Source organism: Mauremys mutica, chromosome 7 (genome assembly GCF_020497125.1).
Source record: "Mauremys mutica isolate MM-2020 ecotype Southern chromosome 7, ASM2049712v1, whole genome shotgun sequence".
Classification (NCBI taxonomy): domain Eukaryota; kingdom Metazoa; phylum Chordata; order Testudines; family Geoemydidae; genus Mauremys; species Mauremys mutica.
Genome location: NC_059078.1, coordinates 5,799,806 through 5,821,817, shown reverse-complemented (window position 1 = coordinate 5,821,817; position 22,012 = coordinate 5,799,806). Strand labels below are relative to the sequence as shown.

At 45.6% G+C, this 22,012-nt stretch overlaps 1 protein-coding gene across 1 annotated transcript in view; it reads left to right on the top strand.

Moving 5' to 3' along the window:
• The first annotated feature begins 9,101 nt into the window (after positions 1–9,101).
• The window catches only part of PRICKLE2 (prickle planar cell polarity protein 2), a 209,821-nt gene continuing 196,910 nt past the window's right edge, over positions 9,102–22,012 (top strand). The window contains exons 1-2 of the mRNA XM_045025108.1: positions 9,102–9,159; positions 9,483–9,568. Coding sequence (XP_044881043.1) covers positions 9,118–9,159; positions 9,483–9,568 — 128 coding nt within the window. The 5' untranslated portion in view covers positions 9,102–9,117. The remainder of the gene's footprint in view (positions 9,160–9,482; positions 9,569–22,012) is intronic.

Genomic DNA, 22,012 nt, shown 5'->3' with positions numbered 1-22,012 from the left:
GCACTCCCAAGCGAACATCAGCATAACTCTGTTCTAAATACTTTAATATAGTTCCTCTCACCTTTGCTTCCATCTCTATGGATTTCCCCAAATCTCAGATCTTCCTGCTTCAGTTAAGATCCAACACTAAGGTAGTACAGGAGGAGACTACAAGGAAGTAGTCTTGCTAGGTCACACTAGAGGTCACTGCAGGAAAGGGAGAGAATTATGTACATTGCATTTCCTTTTATTACTCCCAACATATGGCTAAAGAAGCCCCCTTTGCTGCCCCATCTCTGTGTATTTATTTAACCTTTGCTTTAAATCCCTAATTATAACAAATGCATCAAGTAGCATAACCCACAAAGAAACGTATGCAAAATGTAGCTATATTCAGAATAGCCTATTCTTTATGGCAGAGGAATGCAATTCTCAGATGAGCTGTTCCCTGTCATTTCTGCTCGTTAGTGAGCAATAGCTTAAAAGGACAAGGAAATGTAAAAACAAGTGGTGGGTATTTATGTGGGAGGTGAGGTACCAGGAGAGTGGTAAACAGGATGCAGTCAGACTGAGTGCACCCTGGATGCTAAGCTATACAAGCACTTCTGTGAGCTGGTGCCAGAGGGCACTGAGGATTTGACTGAATGTAGGTATATTATGGGATCTGTTCAGAGGGGCCATGCAAATTCTTGGGATGGGGGGGGGCAGTTTTTCTGTTTTTGCTTGGCTCTGACCTGCATGGAGTGTGTTTGTCTCAACGTGGTAAAAACTGGCTGGTTGGTTTTCTTACGCTCTGTTGCAAAGTTGACTCCCAAATACTATTTATGGTGAAACTGAAGACAGCCTCTGAAATTAACAATAGATGACTATAAATCTTAGTCAGTTACCTAGCAACTAACCCACTAAAATGCAAAGGTTAAAAGGAGGGGGCTTATTTAGAAATACCTTGGTGTGTACCTAATGCCCAGTTTTACATTCCTGGGTGGGAGGACAAAGAAAATGCATGTGATAGTTACAAATTATTGTATTGATCAAGGCAGGGAACTGCTGTACAATTATTCAAAGCTGTTTCAATCAAAATACCCCAGCAATGTGACACAAGTGGGAAAGCAACGCTCATATGTTAGTCAGAGAGCTGTGATAATGAGCACGACAAGCACGTATGGATGGAACACAGAGTGCTCTCGATGAGTCTCTAGGCTTACTTTGCTGCTGTTTCAGACATTCAAAGTGTGTGTATCACAGAATAACTGTGCAGTGAATATTCCACGAACATTTTACCAGTACGAGAATGCTAATGGACTATGCAGCAGAAAACCTACACAGTGCGATAAATAAATGAATTCAAGTAAACGAAGCACTATGGCATGATTCATCTTGTTTTGAGTTGCTGTTCTGCTCGGCACAGCTTGAAATTCCCCATCCTTGTCTTGAACTAAGGCTTGAGGCATAATCAGCTCTATTTTCAATAACCGTAAGGTCTTCAGGCCAGAGTGGAAGCATCACTTTGTCTCCCTAATAAAGGACCCAAGTGAGGGCACATTTAGCCACAAAGAAAAGGGTTTGGTGAATAAGCAGAAGACAATGCCGTAAAATAGATCCCTGTTTTATAGCCCAGTCCTTCAGCGGCATGGCATTTAGAGACACTTATTTCGTTTCCTAACTCCCCTTTTGTTATTGAAAGGGCTTAGACAATACCAGCCAGAGGGTTATTGTCAGTGGGCTAGGAGATGGCTGCAGAATTAATAAAGGGCTGTAATTCACCTGAGCTGAAGCTCTCCTTGTCAAGAGCCACAAGAGGGCTGCCTGAGCAATATCTGAACAGCAGCAGCTGGGCCCACCATTGACTCCAGCATCATTTGTGATGTAAACTCTTGTTGTGGGGGTTAGATCTTCAGCTGGCATAAACCAGCATTGCTCCAGTGAGTACAAAGGGGCTATGATGATTTTTACTCCAGCTGAGGATCTGGTCCGCTGCCTTGTAATTTATTCACAGCAGCAGCTGACGTTAAATGTTCTCTAGAAAGGCCACATTCTGCTTCCTTTGCTCATGCAATTTATTTGACTGCAGTGGGGCTGCTGGCAGATTGCAGGTGGCCAGGGATTGGCCCTGCACAGCACCTGGGGAGAAGTATGGGAAGAGCTGGGGGAATAACATGAGAAATTTTCCATGAACATTTGTCTAAATGTGAAGGGTGATCGTCTAGATTTTACAAGCATGGCATGGGGTGGGCAGCAGAAGGGAATCAGGAACCTCTCGTTCCTTGAATTGCCCTGTAAAGGCAGAGCCAGTCTTATGGGTGGGCAACCGCCCAGGTCACTGTGGTCGGGCGGGGGGAGGGGACATCATGGTCAAAAGGCCAGAAGCAGGGTAAGCCTGGGGTGCGAGGCCACAGAAGGGAGTTTGGGGCAATGGTGGGGAGGCAGCGGGGCCCAAGGATGCAGTAAGGGCTTGGGGGAATGAGTGCTGGGTTGTGGGGAGCCCAGGGAGACAGCGGGAACTGGGGGCACCAAAATACAAGTTCACCCAGGCACCATTTTCCCCTAAGACTGGCCCTGAAAGGCCAGACTGAATTCCAGTGCCCACTGCAGGGGAGTTCAGAGATGGCACTCTAGCTATTCCCCTGTCTTGCCAGGTGCCCGGAAAGGCACAGAGTAGGCAGAGCCATGATTCTGCCTGCATTCCCCCACCACCCCCCGCCCACACAGGCTGAACAGTGTTCGTACGCTGCACCACTTAAACGGGCGTAACGTCCTTCACGCTCCTCCAGAGCATTGGGGGGCAATGTGTCTGAGGCAGTGAAACGTGACTCTGAAGGCTGGGCCAACGTCAGTGCACAATCGAGCCCTAAACACATCAGTTATGTTCACATCCCTCGTGTGTGTCTGCTTTCCAAGCACCTTCATGCCATTGACTTTTGCTGCCAGAAATGTTTGCAGAGACAGAATTTTACATTTGCTCTGCAAAACTTCATGCAAGAAGTGTGCTCAGCCAGTCAGGGAATAGGAACTATACCATACGACGTAGCTGACCAATCAGAATTAAGAACCATTGCCTGAATTGCTCAGGAGAAAAGACTCCTGAACACATTCCAGTTTAGCTTGGTAAAGCTGGTAAGTAATAGTGCACACTGCAGTATTTATACACAGAAGGGATTTCGGTAATGTTTGCAGTGTAACTGAAAGCCACCCAGCCTGGTAATTAAAGTTTAGGCAGGAACTGTCCTCAACCTTCCCTGGAGCTCATTGATTGTATGCACCAGTACAATAGGGAAGGGATCCTGCCACTTTGCACATCCCAGCAGGTTGAAACATCAAAAGGAAGCAAGAGCTTGGCTCGCTATGGAAAAATGGGAATAGACTTAAAAATGAGACAGGCAGTAATTGGAACTGACAGCTCTGCACAGGGCTGGTGGAATGATGTGGGGCAAAACGTGTAGAACAATTTAAAAAACAAAAAAAGCCAACAATTTGTCAAATATATTGTCTCTGACAAATATTATTCTACCCGCTCTGTTTCTGAGCCTATTGCTGAAGGTGTCTGTCTCGCCAAACAATAATACCGCTTCGAATTTCATCCTTTTCTGCAGAATAACCCACGGAAGGATGACACGTCTGTAGATAGCTCCAGGGCATTTCCCTCTGGAAAGAGAGGGTTTATGAGGAGACGGGGATGGTGGCAGGGCAGGTGCAAGGATGTTTCGTGCCCTAGGCGAAACTTCCACCTTGTGCCCCCCCCCCGAGACCTGTGGCATTGCTCCACCCCTGCTCCCCCCGGTCCGGGGAGCTGTGCGGCAGTTCCCCGCCCCAGCTCACCTCTGCTCCGCCTCCTCCCCGAGCACACCGCCGCCACTCCACTTCTCCCGCCTCCCAGGCTTGCAGCACCAATCAGCTGTTTGGTGAAAAGCAGAGCGGGGTGGTGTGCTCAGGGGAGGAGGCGGAGCAGAGGTGAGCTGGGGCGGGGAGCGGTTCCCTGCGTGCTGCGCCCCCCCTTACTTGCTGCAGGTGGCCCTCCCCACACCCCCTGCCCCAGGTCCCTCCACCTAAATGCCGACGATGACAGGGGTGGCCGAAGATCTGGCCGCCGCGGTCTCCACTGAAGGGCCCAAAATGCCGCCCCCAAAATGCTAGCGCCCTAGGCTAGGTTTGGTGAGGGGCTGCCTCCTGGCTCCTGCCTCCTGGCTCCCTCTTCCTCCCAAAATGCACAGTGCTCCCATCTCTCTATTTACGAGTCCCCCCCTTAGCACTGTAGTATCCGAGCATCTCGCCAACATTAATGAATGCCTCCTTAAAGGAGGGCTTTGAGGTAAGGCAGGATGGCCACCTCCATTCTCTTGATGGAAAACTGAGGCAAATGGATTAAACGACTTGCCCAGGCTCACTCAGGGACATTGTGGCAAAGCCAAGAACCAAACTCTGATTTTAATTTCTAGATCGTCTCCCCCACCCAGCTAATCTTTCATGCCCAAGGGGTGCAAACCCCACTTTTTAAGACATGCTGTTGTAAATCTTCATAATATGCACTTTCCTCTCTTTTCTTACATGCTTTGAGCTACAAAATATATAATGTTTGAAGCATCACCATTGGCATCTGAGTTAGCACCCACTGAAATGCACAGCCCAGCCTTATTGTTCAGGCTTTCTGCAAAGGCAGGCAGACACCTCTGCACTGGCTACACTCTGGTCACGTTCGGAAGCTTTTCTTTCCAACCATAACACTTAGAGACTGGCTTTATCTTAATGAAAGCTGAGAGTGGTGAACAATTAAGAGGTAGGTCCGTGCCCGCTTCCCAGGGCCTCAGGGGGCCGGCCCCAGAGGATGGGAAATATCGCCCCAGTGCAAATGGAAGTAGCCACAATGTGATTTTTGTTGCAGAAAGGAGCTGGCAATATAGCCATGAATGTGACGTACAATCTATATTTCTCTAGCTCCTTTCATCTCAGGAGCCCCAAATGCTTTGGAAACACTATTGTATGTGGTGGTGTAGCCATGCTAGTCCCAGGATATTAGAGAGACAAGGTGGGTGAGAGATCTTTCATTAGCCCAACATCTGTTGGTGAGAGAGACCAGCTTTTGAGCTTACACAGAGCTCTTCTTCAGGTCTCACTAACACTAATCATTTAAGGCCATGTGAGGAAGCAGGATAAATGTCCCTTCTCTACAGGTGGGAGAAAAGAGGGCCAGAAAAGTGGTGTCACTTGCCCACTGTTGCACAAGTAGTCAGTGACAGGACCCAGTAAACCCCCCCCCAGGATTCCTGGATCCCAGTCTTGGGCTCGGATTATGATGGGCCTGATCCTTGTGTGGTGCAGAGAACCCATTGAAGGTACTAGGAGCTGAGAGGTCTCAGCAGTTTGCAAGAACACGCTCAGTGTGCTGGGCCAGTTGAAGAATCCAGCTTTGTAGAGTGCCCCAGATGCTGACCTTATTCGCGTTACTAGTGGAGTTCCACTGGCTGTGAATTTGGTCTGTAAGCAGGTCATTGGGACCAGAGGACATGTTCTCGGTACTGTTCAACTCCCTTTCATAGCACCATAGACATGTCGGGCTGGAAGGGGCATCAAGAGGTCATCTAGTCTAGCCCCGTGCATGGAGGCAGGACCAACTTAACCTAGACCAGCCCTGACAGATGTTTGTCCAACCAGTTCTTGAAAACCAACAGTGACAGGGATTCCACTACCTCCACTGGAAGCCTGTTCTAGTCCTTAACTACTCTGACAGTTAGAAAGTTTTCCCAAATATCTAACCTAAACCGCCCTAACTGCAGACTAAGCCCGTTACTTCTTGCCCTACCTTCAGCGGACATGGAGAACAATTGCTTGCCATGCTCATTATAAAACATATTTGCAGACTATCAGGTCCCCACTCAGTCTTTTTTCTCAAGACTAAACATGCCCAGTTTTTTTAACCTTTCCTCATTGGTCAGAGTTTCTAAACCTTTGATCACTTTTGTTGCTCTTCTCCTTAGCAGCTGCATCACATTGTTGGCTCACATTCAATTTGTGTTCCCCTAGAACCTCAAATACTAGTTTCAGCAGCATTACTGCCTAGCCAGTCATGCCCCATTTTGTAGCAGCGCATTTGATTTTTCCTTCCTAAGTGAAGTACTTTGCACTTGTCTTTACTGACGTTCATCTTGTTGAATTCAGACCAATTTTCTCATTTGCCAAGGTCGTTTTGAGTTCTAAGCCTGTCCTCCAATGTGCTTTGTGCCACCCAGGCACTATAAAGGCTGGGGAAGCCACCCACAAGTCCCCAGTGGGGATTCCCCGGGCACAGAGGACTCTGCAGCAAGCTTGTACACCTCCATCCTGGTAGCCCCAGTGCAGGTGGCGTTTTGGTGGCAGGAAGGGGAGTGCTGGCTGGGAAGGGAGCACAGTGTGCTCTGATGATCCCCAACTGACACAGGGACCTTTGGGGACCACAAGTAGCTGGGACAAGTTAGAGCAGGCTCCAGGATGGGGCTAGAGCAGAAGATCATGGAGCCGTCATTGCTTCCCAGTTCTGCTGCTCCCAGCGAGGTACAGCAGAGAAGCTGGACCCATATCATTTTAAATTGAGTGAACTGCACAATTTTTAAAAAATACAACCATCTGTAGCAATTCCTGCCATATGCTCCCAGAAACTGAGCCAAGAGGGACAGCCTGTACATTAGGGCTAAATTTGCCCTTGCTTAAGTGCGACCAACTTCACTGATTTCAGTGCAGCTACGCCAGCAGGGAATTTAGCCCTAGAAGTCTGGATTACCTTAAAAAATGTTTTAAACCTACTGCACGTGTCCTGACCAGCCAGACTATTGAGAGCACTCCAGACCTTTATAGCAAAAGCAATTAAACCAAAAATGATTTGCAGGTAACCTGAAAAGCATTTTCCATAGCACATTGATTCTGGTTTTAAATCATTTTTCTGATGCTGATTTTCTTTTGGCAGGTTCAAATTGACATTTTAGTTATTCTGTACCTCATACAAGGCACTGAAATGCCATAAAGTTAGGGCCTGATCTTGCAAGGTGCCTAGTGCCATGCAATCCCCCCGACTTTGCCTAGAGATGAGAGTGCTCAGTACTCACCTATTACTACTGTATGTTATTTACCATGTCCCATTATTATTTGTACTGTAGTATCAACCTGAAGTTAATTCAGACCTCAGAGCCCCATTGTGTACTCACATATTCAAAAGACAGTCTCTGCCCTGCAAACAGCTTGCAGTGTGTACAGAAGTCACTCTCACAGCGAACAGGATGATAAAGAATCCAGGAGGACAAAGAAAAAGAGGGAGAAAGCCAGAAAAGAATGACTACAGGAGAGAGGAAGTTTGGGGAATGGGAAGTAGCAGGGTACAGGGAGACAGGGAACGGGGTGATCAACATTTTCACTAGGAGGGTGGTGAAGCACTGGAATGGGTAACCTGGGGAGGTGGTGGAATCTCCTTCCTTAGAGGTTTTTAAGGTCAGGCTTGACAAAGCCCTGGCTGGGATGATTTAGTTGGGGATTGGTCCTGCGTTGAGCAGGGGATTGGACTAGATACCTCCTGAGGTCCCTTCCAACTCTGATATGCTAGGATTTCATTGAAATGTAATTTTATGCAAAAAATTTGTTTTTGAGAAAAATGTTTTGGCTTTTCCAACTTTTACAGAAACTTTTAGGGTAAAAACTGTCTAGTTTTGGTAAAAATGTTCAGTTACTGGGCTTGGAAAACCAACCATTTGACCGGAAAACTAAACATTTTAACTCAAACTAATACGTAAAAACCAGGAAATAAGGTTTTCGGTTCATTTCCTTCACCAAAACCTCAAAAAATGCTCATTGGACATTTGGAGCAACATTAAATATTATTTTTATTATACAATTCCAGCAAAAAAGTTCAATTTTTATTGAAAACTATGAAGCAGATAAACAGATTTTTGACTACCTCTGAGACACCGGTCCCGAAGTGAGTGAATGGGCAGAGAAGAGAACAAACACGAAGGAAAGGAGGGAGATGAGACAACATTGTGACGGACAAGAAATACTAGGGGTGAATCTACGAAATAATAATGGAGATGCTGCTCCATCATCTGGGCTGGAGGTGAGCCCTTCCTGATCCTATCTCTGAGTATTTCTAGAGAACCCTGTTTTATGAAATGTGATTGCCCCACCACATTCTCTCCGCATTTCATGTTGGCCTGTATTGTGCCACATAACCCCTCAGATTGGAAAGGCCTTAGGGCAAGTGCTGGTGTTTGGTCTGTTGCACCTATTTGATTACACTGTATAAACAATAATAACAACAGACTGTTAACTCTGAAACTTAATGACAACATGTTGTAGCTTACTGACAACCGGAACTGTGAGGACAGCATAAAATAAATTGAACAACATACCAAGGGCTATGGTACTAAGTGCATTTATTTTCATATTGAATTCAATAAAATACTCACTTAAAACGCCAACAACTTTAACGGAAGCTGCTGCAATTAGTGGAAGGGGGTGGGCAGGGGGCAGTGGAAGGGGCAGGCTTGGGCAAGGGGAAGGGGCAGTGGAAGGGGGCAGACAAGGGGCAGGCAAGGAGCCGGGGGAGCCAGTGGGACGGGGGGCAGGCAGGGAGCGGGCTGAGGAGCCGGGCAGTGGAAGGGGAAGGGACAGGACAGGAGCGGAGCCCGGGGAGCCGGTGGGAGGGAGGTGGGCAGTGGAAGGAGGCAGGCAGGGAGCCGGGAAGGGGCAGGACAGAGGCCCGGGGAAGCGGGCAGTGGAAGGGGCAGGCAAGTAGCGGGGAGGGGGTAGGACAGGAGCCCGGGGAGGCGGGCAGGGAGCCGGTGGGAGGTAGGCGGGCAGTGGAGGGAGCGGACGAGGGGCAGGCAGGGGGCAGGACAGGAGCCCGGGGAGGCGGGCAGGGAGCCGGGGGAGCCGGTGATAGGGAGGCGGGCAGTGGAGGGGGCAGGACAGGAGCCCGGGGAGGCAGGCAGTGGAAGGGGCAGGCAGGTAGCGGGGAGGGTAGGACAGGAGCCCGGGGAGCCGGGAGGGAGCCGGTGGGAGGGAGGGAGGGAGGCGGGCAGGCGGGCGGGGCGCTGGCTCGCCGGGCGGCGGGCGCAGGGCTGTGCCGGCCGCGCTCTCTCGCACACGGACGGCGGGGAGCGGCAGCCGGGGCCGGGCGCTGCCATGTTCAGCCGGGGCTCTCGGAAGCGGCTCTCCAGCAGATCGGTGAGTGCGCCGCGGCCGCGGCTCCTCGGGGACCGGCACCTGCTCCCGGGGGCGCCCCGGCGAGCCCCCCCGCCCGCCCCCCATCGCTGCCCCTGCGGATCCGAGCCCCGCGCTACACGCGCCGCAGGTGCCGCAGAAGCTGGCTGGCGCCCAGGCACGGACCCAGGGAGCCGCATCCAGCGGGGCTCGCGCGGCCTTTGTCCCGAGCTAGCCGGGCACTTCCCCGGGCGGGAGATCGCAGCCCCGGCCGGCACGGGGGCAGCGGGGCGGAGGCTGGTGCCGTTGGCGGGGGAAACATGTGGCTTTGCTTTCTTTTCTCCCAGCTGAGCGCCCTGGGCGAGCCGGAGCGAGGGCAGCCCTGCAGCGCGTGTGGCGAGCGGTGCCCTGGGTTCGCCTTGCACAAATGGAGGTAGGAACCCCCCCACCCCCCCGCGTGTTTTACGGTTTCCTCCTTAACTGGATCCCGGGCAGGCCACGGAGTTCATTACCGGAATGCAAAAGGGGGTGATTTGTGTGTGAATTCCCTCACTTCGTTTTTCCACCTGAAGGATCAAAGAGGAGATGCAGCCGCGGTGCACCCTTCAGTGGCCTTTCCCAGGTGTGACCAGCCATGCTTATCTCAGTGTCCTTCGGTTGGGGGTTCACTCTCCTTGCATTGCTACTGTGCTTCAGAACTTTTACAGTTCCGCTCCAGTTTGACAATATGGCACGATGGGGTTTTTTTTAAAATGTATTTATTTAAATCAGCTGTGACTGTTGAATTGTGTCCCTAGATCTGCTGCCTGTCATGTTTGGTCATTTTCAACGTACTGTCGGTTTTGTCTTCTTCGTAAGAAAGTTGCTTCCCTCCTGGGGCACAGGTGGATTTCTGATATTATGCATTGGGATTGTAAAGCACTGAAATCCATCCTACACCCAGAGCAAGAGAAACACCAACATTTCTAAGCACTTATTTTTTCCCCCTGTGTGCTAGAATGATGGTCCCCGGCTGCTTGTTTCTGACCTGCCCACTCAGCTGCCACTGCTTTCTACATGCCCAACTCATCTTTGTGGCTTCTGCCATCCCCCTCACAATTGGGTCTCACTCATCAGATTGAATTGCAGACTCAAAATGAGGGACATGAACGAAATAATGCTGGAACTGGCAGGGTTAATTTATTTGGCATGAACGATGCCTGGAATAAATTGTCTAGGGAGGTTGTGGAATCTCCATCATTGGAGATTTTTAAGAGCAGGTTAGACAAACACCTGTCTGGGATGGTCTAAATAATACTTAGTCCTGCCGGGAGTGCAGGGGACTGGACTAGAGGACTTCTCAAGGTCTAGTCCACTGATTCTATATCAGGGGTCGGCAACCTCTGGCATGTGGCTCACCAGGGTAAGCACCCTGGCGGGCTGGGCCAGTTGGTTTATCTGCTGCGTCGGCAGGTTCGGCCGATCGCGGCTTCCAGTGGCCGCAGTTCGCCGTCCCAGGCCAATGGGGGTGGTGGGAAGTGCCGCGGGCCGAGGGACTGTACTGGCCACGGCTTCCCGCCACCCCCATTGGCCTGGGATAAATTAATGGAGGATAGCATCAATGGCTATTAGCCAGGATGCGCAGGGACCATGTCCCTAGCCTCTGTTTGCCAGAAGCTGAGAGTGGGTGATAGGGGATGGATCACTTGATGATTACTTGTTCTGTTCATTCCCTCTGGGGCACCTGGCATTGGCCACTATCAGAAGACAGGACTCTGGGCTAGATGGACCTTTGGTCTGACCCAGAATGGCCATTTTTATGTTCTTATGTTAATAGCCCATGTGCGTAAATTAGAACCTCTTTTAGCTGTTTTGTTACATTGATGACTGTACCAGCTCCCATATAATTATTTTTAATTGCCTAAATATAAGAATATATAATCAAGTAAAATGAAGCCAACTAATTTGCCTACTTAAATAAATATAGACAGTGGACATACATTCATTTTTACTTTTGAGAGGTCTGTTCTCCCATTAGTGCCTAGGACTTATAAGTAGGCAAATATTAATAACAGTTCCTTTTGTAGGTCACACACTCATGGGAGAATAGACCTGCTGAATATGGAAAAAAGTATATTTAATTAGTACTGGGGGTGTTCGTGAACAATAGCTCAGTGGTTTGAGCATTGGCCTGCTAAAGCCAGGGTTGTGAGCTCAATCCTTGAGAGGGGCCATGTAGGGATCTGGGGCAAAAATCTGTCTGGGGATTGGTCCCCCTTTGAGCAGGGGGTTGGACTAGATGACCTCCTGAGGTCCCTTCCAACCCTGATATTCTATGATTCTGCATTAAACCACTGTGTGAAACTGAAAGAAACAATAGTTTTCAAGGGGATGTACAAGCCCATATCAATTAAGCGCTAGCGGTTCGTAAGCCTTTTTGTAATCCTTTAACAGTGTACTTTTGCTGATAAATGTAAATTGGACTTGGGCTTCAAAGATGGGAATTTACAGCATACATCAGGGAGAGAGGAATTTATAAGCATGCAGATACTGAAAGTGGAATTCATCCCAGTTGCTGAGGCAAGCTTTATGTGGTATATATAATTATGTGGAATTGTGTGTTTTCTAATTAACTGCAGTTTGGGGCATGATCTATAGGTCCATGTTAACAAGCAAGCAAAATTGTGTCCTGTCAGATCTCAGAGATTTTTACATTAATTGGAAAGTCACTTTTTTCAGGTATGGAGTTGATTTTGATTATTGATTGAAATTATCATTCTTGGAAGCATATGGATGCTTCCTGTTTGAAGGAAACCATTCATAAATAAATTATATTCTTCCAAACTATTTCTGCCTTCAGAATAAGACCACTTTGTCTAATTTAGAGGAAGTGAAATAATAATTTAAAAGGAAAGGGGGTTTTCAAACGATCTTGATTTATAATGATGAATGAATAGTATTAATCATATCTTTACATCACAATGTCACATTCATGTAAGCTTGTGGACTTCCTATGTTAATGTGCCAGCATTTTTAATATGTATTTCAATGGATGCAAGTAAGAATAATCATATGCAACAAATTCTTTAAATTTGGGCCCTTATATATGCACAATACCCATATGAAGTCCATGGAAGTTTGTGCATCACTGATCCGCCACCTATTATAATTCAGAATTAAAATTTTCAGTTTGCAGTGATTTAGCAAAAAGAGAAGAAAAATAGTCTATTTTATTTTAAAAAATCGAGACTGAATTTAGTCATCACTAGACATCAGTTCTGTGCTGCATTCCTCCAAAGACATGACTATCAAACAGTAGCTACTGTAGCCTGCAATTTCCCTGTGGTCTTGAACAGCAAAGTGACTTTTTACTTTAATAACATGTTTTTTTTTATTACAGTAGACTGTGAATTAAAGGTATAAAAAGACAAATATTTGTGTATGGTTGTGTTCCTGAAAATGACCAATAATGTAAACAACAGATTCCTCATTCGGTATTTAATATAGGCTGGTACTTGAAAGGTGGCGTTGTGTGAGAAAGTGAAATCATATTCAATAAAATCTCCAGCTCCTTAGGAGTCTGGCTGCTGTTTCCTAATCAGATCTGCATTACATTAAACTCCTTGCCATTCAACTTGTTAACAAGCTTTGCATTAAATAAAGCTGTCACTGGAGTTGAGTGAATGAATAGCCATTAGAAGTGTCTTGTGCATAATGTCTGGCCGAAGAAAAGCCTGCAAAAGAGGTGGTCAGAGGAGAGAAAAGGGAAAGGAATTTATAGCCTATTCCTAATGCAATTAGTATGAATATGCAAACCTTAAAGGTGACAAATGAGTACCAATCAGCGGAATGGCTCATGCTGCTTTTGCCACCCTGAAGTTTTTGATAGTCCTTTCATATGGACATTGGAGAAAGTTATACTTGAAATTGCTTTTAGTACCGCTTTTAAAATATACTGTTGAATACAATCACGCATGCTGTCTGCCGCATGTTGTCTGATTTTGGTGTATCATCTACTGCCCTGTATTATTTAGATGTGTTTCCTCTTTCAGAGAGTCTTTTCACCATCAGTGACCCTCACAAGTCAAACACCCCTTTTATTCCCAACCCTCCCACCTAGTCTTCCCACACACACACAAAAAAACCCTACTCCAAGCAGAGTTTTAACCTCATAATTTCTCCATGAATATTCATCTTACCATAGGCCTGATCCAGTAAAGTACTGATGGGGTCTAGTTTAGTTGTTACCAGTCAAGACAGAGATCTTGGTATCCTCATGGTTAGTTCTCTGAAAACATCCACTCAGTGTGCATTGGCAGTCAAATAAATCAACAGAATGTTAGGAACCATTAGAAAAGGGACAGATAATAAGACAGAAAATATCATAATGCCGCTATATACATCCATGGTTCGCCCACACCTTGAATCCTGCGTGCAGTTCTGGTCACCCCATTTCAGAAAAGAGATATTAGCACTGGTACAGAAAAAGGAAACAAAGATGATCAGGGTTATGGAACAGCTTTCATATTAGGAGAGAGTCAAAAAACTGGGACTGTTCAGCTTGGAAAAGAGACAAAAGAGGGGGTATGATGGAGGTCTCTAAAATCCTGATTGGAGAAAGGGAATAGGCAAGTGTTATTTACTTCTTTAGACCAGCATTTACTTTCAAACTAGGGGTCACCAAACAAAATTGATAAGCAACAGCTTTAAAATAAACATAGGGAAATACTTCACACAACGCGTCGTCAACCTATGGAACTCGTTGCCAGGAGATGTTGTGAAGGCCAAATTATAACTTGGTTCAAAAATAACAAGGTAAGTTCATGGAGGGCAGGTCCATCAGTGACTACTAGCCAAGATGGTCAGGGACACAATCCCATGCTCTGGGTGTCCCTAAGCTTCTGACTGTCAGAATCTGGGAGTCGATGACAGGGGATGGATCACTCAAGAATTGTCCTGTTTTGTTCATTGCCTCTGAAGCATCTGGCACTGGCCACTGTCAGAAGACAGGATACTGGGCTAGATGGACCATTGGTCTAATCCAGTATAACCTCTCTTATGTTCTTAAATGGAGAAGTGCCAGAGACTCCGTGAAGTTCACTGGAGACTTCGCTGTTGCTATTAGGTTTACATGGAAGGTGCCCAGATGCCGTGCTGACAGGTGGCAGTATAAAACCCCAAGATAGATAGTCTTTTTAAAATTAGCCAAACTCTTGCAGAAAATCTTTGTTGCCATAGTTATGCTTCTCATTTGCAACAGCTTTAAATAGCAGTAAGAAATGTGCCATAAAAATGATGCTAATGCTTTTAGTTTTTGACGGCCACTGTGAAATCACATTTGTGTTGTTTATTGAATTCTTGTCCCTGTAACATGCTGCAACAGTTTTTCCCTAAGTCATATTTTGATGGTCAAGAGTTCCACTTCTCCTCAAGTAGCTTGTTAAAATTGTTTTACAGTCTCCATAACTTTGGCTTATGTTTATGGAACAAGCATTGCCCAGTACTTAAACAGACACTCTAAAGCAGAATCTTTAAAAGAAGGGAAACCATTTGTTCAGCCATCTTCTCGGCTCGGTAATATTTAACATTAATGAATGAAATCCTGTGGAGAGAGCTGTTGAAAGCATTCACTGTGTTCCTAAAACGTACATTGCCTCAAGGAAAGAGGACCCTAGATTTATATAGAGGTGGTGTGATTTAATGGACAGAGTCAAGACACCTAGTTGCTGTGTGATCTCGGGGAAATCACCTCATCTCTGTGTGGTGACAGGCCCAACCTTTGTCTGCTTTATTTGGGTGGTAAATTCTTTGGGGGTAGGGACTGTCTCTTACTGTGTGTTTGTACAGGGGCTAGTCCTTGTTCTCAGCTGAGTCCTCTAGGGCAGTGTCTCTGAACCTTTCCAGACAACTGTCCCCCTTTCAGGAGTCTGATTTGTCTTGTGTACTCAAGTGTCACCTCACTAAAAAACTGCTTGCTTACAAAATCAGACATAAAAAGACACAAGTGTCGCAGCCACACTAGTACTGAAAACTTGCGTACGTTCTCATTTTTACCATCTAATTATAAAATAAATCAATTGGGATTATGGTGACCAGACAGCAAGTGTGAAAAATCAGGACAGGGGATGGGGAGGGGTAATAGGAGTCTATATAAAAAAAAGACACAAAAATCAGGCCTGTCCCTATAAAATTGGGACATCTGGTCACCCTAATTGGGCTATAAATATTGTACAGCATATAGAGCAGTGTAAACAAGTCATTATATGAAATTTTAGTTTGTACTGACTTCGCTAGTGCTTTTTAACGTAGCCTGTTGTAAAACTGGGCAAATCTCTAGATGAGGTGATGCACCTGTGTACTCCCAAAGGTACATCTACCCCTGATTGAGAACCACTGTCCTAGGGACTAACATACCATTAATAAAATAACTAGTAATTCTATAAAAAGAACAGGAGTCCTTGTAGCACCTTAGAGACTAACACATTTATTTGAGCATAAGCTTTTGCGGGCTACAGCCCACTTCATCAGATGTATAGAATGGAACATATAGAGAGGCGATATATATACATACAGAACATGAAAAGGTGGAAGTAGCCATACCAACGCTAAGAGGCTAATTAATTAAGATGGTCTGAAATGGGCCATCTTGATTATCACTACAAAAGCTTTTTTTCTCCTGCTGATAATAGCTCATCTTAATTAATTAGCCTCTTAGCGTTGGTATGGCTACTTCCACCTTTTCATGTTCTGTATGTATATATATCTCCTCACTATATGTTCCATTCTATGCGTCCGATGAAGTGAGCTGTAGCCCACTGAAGCTTATGCTGAAATAAATTTGTTAGTCTCTAAGGTGCCACAAGTACTCCTGTTCTTTTTGCGGATACAGACTAACACGGTTGCTACTCTGAAACTAGTAATTCTATATTTCTACATAACTCAGATCTGCATATATTGGAGATCTTGGTCTTCAGTTTGATTACTGGTGTAGCTTCCAAAGGGCAGAAACAACAATGTTTTCAGTGTAGCACATGAATGATAACAGTGAATTCTGAAGCATTTGTCTCTGGCTTAAAAAAAAAAAAGGGAATACAGATTATTGCTTCCATATGTTTTCAGCCTTTTTACACTGCTTGCAGTTGTTTCCTTTCGTGAATAAACATGCTTTGCATCGCTGTCTCCTTTAGGATTCAGATATTCTACACATCCTTGCATTTTTATTTTTAAGGCTTTTAGTTTGCAGACCATGAGCATACCTTACACAATCTTATCCTGTTTGAGCTTCTGTTCGTATCACTTCCATTGCAGTAGCTTAAGGCCATGTTAGCTTATTCAGGTTTTGCGGTGGGTTGTTGAAATAGACAAAACTGTACTGGTGGGATTGGGAAGAATATTGAACCTAATGACCACGAATACCCTTCCATTCCCATCTCCAGAAGCCATTCCTTGGAATGCCATGTGTTTTGGGGTTCTACCTGAGTCAGCTGGCATGGGCCAGCCACAAGTGTCTAATTGCAGTATAGACATACTATAGATACATTGGAGTTGCTGCTTTGGCCCATTGACTTTACATCGGGACTTAAAATTAACCCCAATGGGACAATTTATCTCCACATACCTGTGAGAATTTATACGTGTTTGTTTCTTTTTTAACTGTATGTGTGTACTATAAAGCCCTGGAAGCAATCTAACGCTCTGACATACAATAGTAGTCATGGCCAACTCAAAAGCCCGACCAAATGTAAATGAATATATTTTTATTGAACGCTATAAAACTGCTTCTAAGAAAAACATTTACATTGTCTTCAGTGATTGTAAAATTGATCCATCAACCGGTGAACCCTAAGAAAGGGAAAATAACTTCTTGCCAAAGTTGAAGTTCTTCAGTCTTCTGTTCTGAGCCATAAACTAGAAACTAAATTGTGCTGCTGTTGAGCTATGCAGACAAAAACCCGATTTAGCAAGATCCTTGTGCCTGCATGTAACTTTAAGCATCTGAGTTCAATGGTCCCATTTACTTAGACGTGTTAGGTTAAGCATGTGTAGATGTGTTTGTAGTATTGGGACCTAATTTATTATTTTATGACTTCTCTCTGTAAGTTTTCAATGAAAAAACAGTGTTAATATTATTGATCTATCTCTGGTACTTATATGGGCCTCTGAGCACCTCACAATTTTTAATGTATTTGTCCTTACAGCATCCTGTGAGGTAGGGAAGTATTAGAGGTGTGATTCCTCAGGCACACTCTATCACCTGGGTTAAGAGATGGGAGATCATGGGCTGTTTTGTCAAAATAATCTTTCTGCTTCCACTTCTGATTTTCTTTCATCTTTGTATGGCTTCATTGTGATGAGATTTCAGGAAGTTGGTGAATTAGATCGGATCTTTTTTCCCATTAACTGCTGAGTTGGAGAAAAGCCATTCTCCAGAGGCGTACTTCAGTAAACCAGTAAAGTTTATACAAATCACCCCCACTCTCAAAAGTTTTCTTTGTAAGGTTCTTTACTATCCTTTTAGACCTTTCCATAAGTCCATATGATTGGTGGTAATTTGGACTTGATTTTTTGAGATGAAAATCCCCATCTCTGGCAAATTGCCTAAAATCTGCACTGGAAAATTGGGGCCCATTGTTGCTAAAGACTTCATCTGGAATTCCATGTCTGGAGAAGACTTACTCTTAGTACTGTGCAGTGTGTAAATTTCTGGATGCCAAGAATAAGAATCTGTGACTATTAAATAATTCTTTGACGGCCAGGTATAAATCAGTGCCTACCTTCTCATAAGGCCTTTGTGGGACTGGATGAGGTTTCGGTGGCTTTGCCTGTTGACAGGGAGTTTCGCAAGGGAGTTCTCCAGGTGAAGGAGGAGCTAATACAGCATCTGTGGGGTAAGTGACGGTCTGTAGTGTGTGTTTGTTTGTGTTTGGGGATTACTTGCTGTGTGCTGAGCTTGTGTTTGTCAGTCTGTTTGTTTGTTTGTTTGTTTGAGGGACTGTGTGCTCTGGCTGGCAGTTGGAGGCAGGTTTGAAAGCTCGAAGCCTCTGGTAATTGGCTGAGCCTTAATCAGCGGGCGGGGCATTCACTCAGGCCAGGGCTTTATAAAGCCGCGCACAAGTGACCAGGGGCTGCTAACAGGGAGTTTCGCAAGGGAGTTCTCCAGGTGAAGGAGGAGCTAATACAGCATCTGTGGGGTAAGTGACTGTCTGTAGTGTGTGTTTGTTTGTGTTTGGGGGTTACTTGCTGTGTGCTGAGCTTGTGTTTGTTTGGTTGTTTGAGGGACTGTGTGCTCTGGCTGGCAGTTGGAGGCAGGTTTGAAAGCTCGAAGCCTCTGGTAATTGGCTGAGCCTTAATCAGTGGGCGGGGCATTCACTCAGGCCAGGGCTTTATAAAGCCGCGCACAAGCGACCAGGGAGCTTTGCGAACAGGGAGTTTAGAAGGGGAGTGGGAAGGGAGCGGGAGTCCCTCGCCGGCCGTAACCCCTTTCCTGTGCCCCCCCCCCTAAAATCCTAAAACCTATAAACCAAACTACATTCAAAACCTCTTTCTTTAAACCACCCTTACATTAACTAGGAGACAATGCAGGCAGAAGCCCAGCAGCAGGGTGGGGGCTATCCAGTTTATTGCACTGACTGTCGCATGTATGATTACCTGCCCTGTGGGCGGGTGGCGTATGTGTGCAGTCGGTGCAAGGAGCTCCTGGCCCTCAGAGACCATGTACGGACTTTGGAGGCCAGGGTGGCGGAACTGGAGGAGCTAAGAGAGGCAGAGAGGTATGTTGATGAGGCTTTCCGGGACACTGTAGAATTGTCCCACCTCCGCTCAGACAGCTCCTGTGCTGTTGAGGAGGAAGAAAGGCCCAGGGAAGCAGAGTAGTCAATGGGAGCAGAGGGAACCTTCCCATAGTTGGGACCCTCCTTCCAGATCGTGCTGGGGTTGCCTCTCGCACTGAGGTTGCCTCTCCGGGGAAGGGAACTCCAGTTTCTAGGAAAAGGCAGGTGTTAGTAATGGGAGATTCGATTATTAGAAATGTAGATAGCTGGGTCTGTGATGACCGGGAGAACCATATGGTGACTTGCCTGCCTGGTGCGAAGGTTGCGGATCTCTCGAGGCATCTAGATAGACTTATGTGTAGTGCTGGGGAGGAGCCGGTGGTCGTGGTACATGTAGGTACCAATGACATAGGGAAGGGTAGGAGAGATGTCCTGGAAGCCAATTTAGGCTGCTAGGGAAGAGACTGAAATCCAGGACCTCTATGGTGGCATTTTCAGAAATGCTCCCAGTTCCACGCGCAGGGCCAGGTAGGCAGGCAGAGCTTCAGAGTCTCAATGCGTGGATGAGACGATGGTGTAGAGAGGAGGGGTTCACGTTCATTAGGAACTGGGGAAACTTCTGGGATGGGAGGAGCCTATACAGGAGAGATGGGCTCCACCTAAACCAAAGTGGAACCAGACTGCTGGCACTAAACATTAAAAAGGTTGTAGAGCAGTTTTTAAACTAGGAGATGGGGGAAAGCCGACTGCTGCAGAGGAGCGTGTGGATCGGACACAGACTTCTCTTAGGGGAGAGTCTGATGATAAAGAATCTCCAGGTTATAGTCAGGAGCAGAGGACTGAAAAGTATAATGTAAGGGCCGGATCAGATGATAAACAGTCACATAAAAAAGAATCTGGCACATCAGAAAAAGGCAGGCTAATAAACAGGGACAAGTTTTTAAAGTGCTTGTACACAAATGCCAGAAGTCTAAATAATAAGATGGGTGAACTAGAGTGCCTTGTGATAAAGGAGGATATAGATATAATAGGCATCACAGAAACCTGGTGGACTGAGAGCAACCAATGGGACACGATCATTCCGGGATACAAAATATATCGGAAGGACAGAACAGGTCGTGCAGGGGGAGGAGTGGCACTATATGTGAAAGAAAGTGTAGATTCAAATGAAGTAAAAATCGTAAGCGAATCCACATGTTCCATAGAGTCTCTATGGATAGAAATTTCATGCTCTAGTAAAAATAAAACATTAGGGATCTATTATCGACCACCTGACCAGGACAGTAATAGTGATGATGAAATGCTAAGGGAAATTAGAGAGGCTATCAAAATTAAGAACACAATAATAGTGGGGGATTTCAATTATCCCCATATTGACTGGGAACATTTCACTTCAGGACGAAATGCAGAGATAAAATTTCTCGATACTTTAAATGACTGCTTCGTGGAGCAGCTGGTACGGGAACCCACAAGGGGAGAGGCGACTCTAGATTTAATCCTGAGTGGAGCGCAGGAGCTGGTCCATGAGGTAACTATAGCAGGACCGCTTGGAAATAGTGACCATAATACAATAGCATTCAACATCCCTGTGGTGGGAAGAACACAACTGCCCAACACTGTGGCCTTTAATTTCAAAAGGGGGAACTATACAAAAATGAGGGGGTTAGTTAGACAAAAGTTAAAAGGTACAGTGATTAAAGTGAAATCCCTGCAAGTTGCATGGGCCCTTTTTAAAGACACCATAATAGAGGCCCAACTTCAATGTATACCCCAAATTAAGAAAAACAGTAAAAGAACTAAAAAAGAGCCACCGTGGCTTAACAACCATGTAAAAGAAACAGTGAGAGATAAAAAGACTTCCTTTAAAAAGTGGAAGTCAAATCCTAGTGAGTCAAATAGAAAGGAGCACAAACACTGCCAACGTAAATGCAAGAGTGTAATAAGAAAAGCCAAAGAGGAGTTTGAAGAACGGCTAGCCAAAAACTCCAAAGCTAATAATAAAATGTTTTTTAAGTACATCAGAAGCAGGAAGCCTGCTAAACAACCAGTGGGGCCCCTTGATGATCAAAATACAAAAGGAGCGCTTAAAGACGATAAAGTCATTGCGGAGAAACTAAATGGATTCTTTGCTTCAGTCTTCACGGCTGAGGATGTTAGGGAGATTCCCAAACCTGAGCTGGCTTTTGTAGGTGACAAATCTGAGGAACTGTCACAGATTGAAGTGTCTCTAGAGGAGGTTTTGGAATTAATTGATAAACTCAACATTAACAAGTCACCGGGACCAGATGGCATTCACCCAAGAGTTCTGAAAGAACTCAAATGTGAAGTTGCGGAACTATTAACTAAGGTTTGTAACCTGTCCTTTAAATTGGCTTCGGTACCCAATGACTGGAAGTTAGCTAATGTAACGCCAATATTTAAAAAGGGCTCTAGGGGTGATCCCGGCAATTACAGACCGGTAAGTCTAACGTCGATACTGGGCAAATTAGTTGAAACAATAGTAAAGAATAAAATTGTCAGACACATAGATAAACATAAACTCTTGAGCAATAGTCAACATGGTTTCTGTAAAGGGAAATCGTGTCTTACTAATCTATTAGAATTCTTTGAAGGGGTCAACAAACATGTGCACAAGGGAGATCCGGTGGACATAGTGTACTTGGATTTCCAGAAAGCCTTTGACAAGGTCCCTCACCAAAGGCTCTTACGTAAATTAAGCTGTCATGGGATAAAAGGGAAGGTCCTTTCATGGATTGAGAACTGGTTAAAGGACAGGGAACAAAGGGTAGGAATTAATGGTAAATTCTCAGAATGGAGAGGTGTAACTAGTGGTGTTCCCCAAGGGTCAGTCCTCGGACCAATCCTATTCAATTTATTCATAAATGATCTGGAGAAAGGGGTAAACAGTGAGGTGGCAAAGTTTGCAGATGATACTAAACTTCTCAAGATAGTTAAGACCAAAGCAGATTGTGAAGAACTTCAAAAAGATCTCACAAAACTAAGTGATTGGGCAACAAAATGGCAAATGAAATTTAATGTGGATAAATGTAAAGTAATGCACATTGGAAAAAATAACCCCAACTATACATACAACATGATGGGGGCTAACTTAGCTACAACGAGTCAGG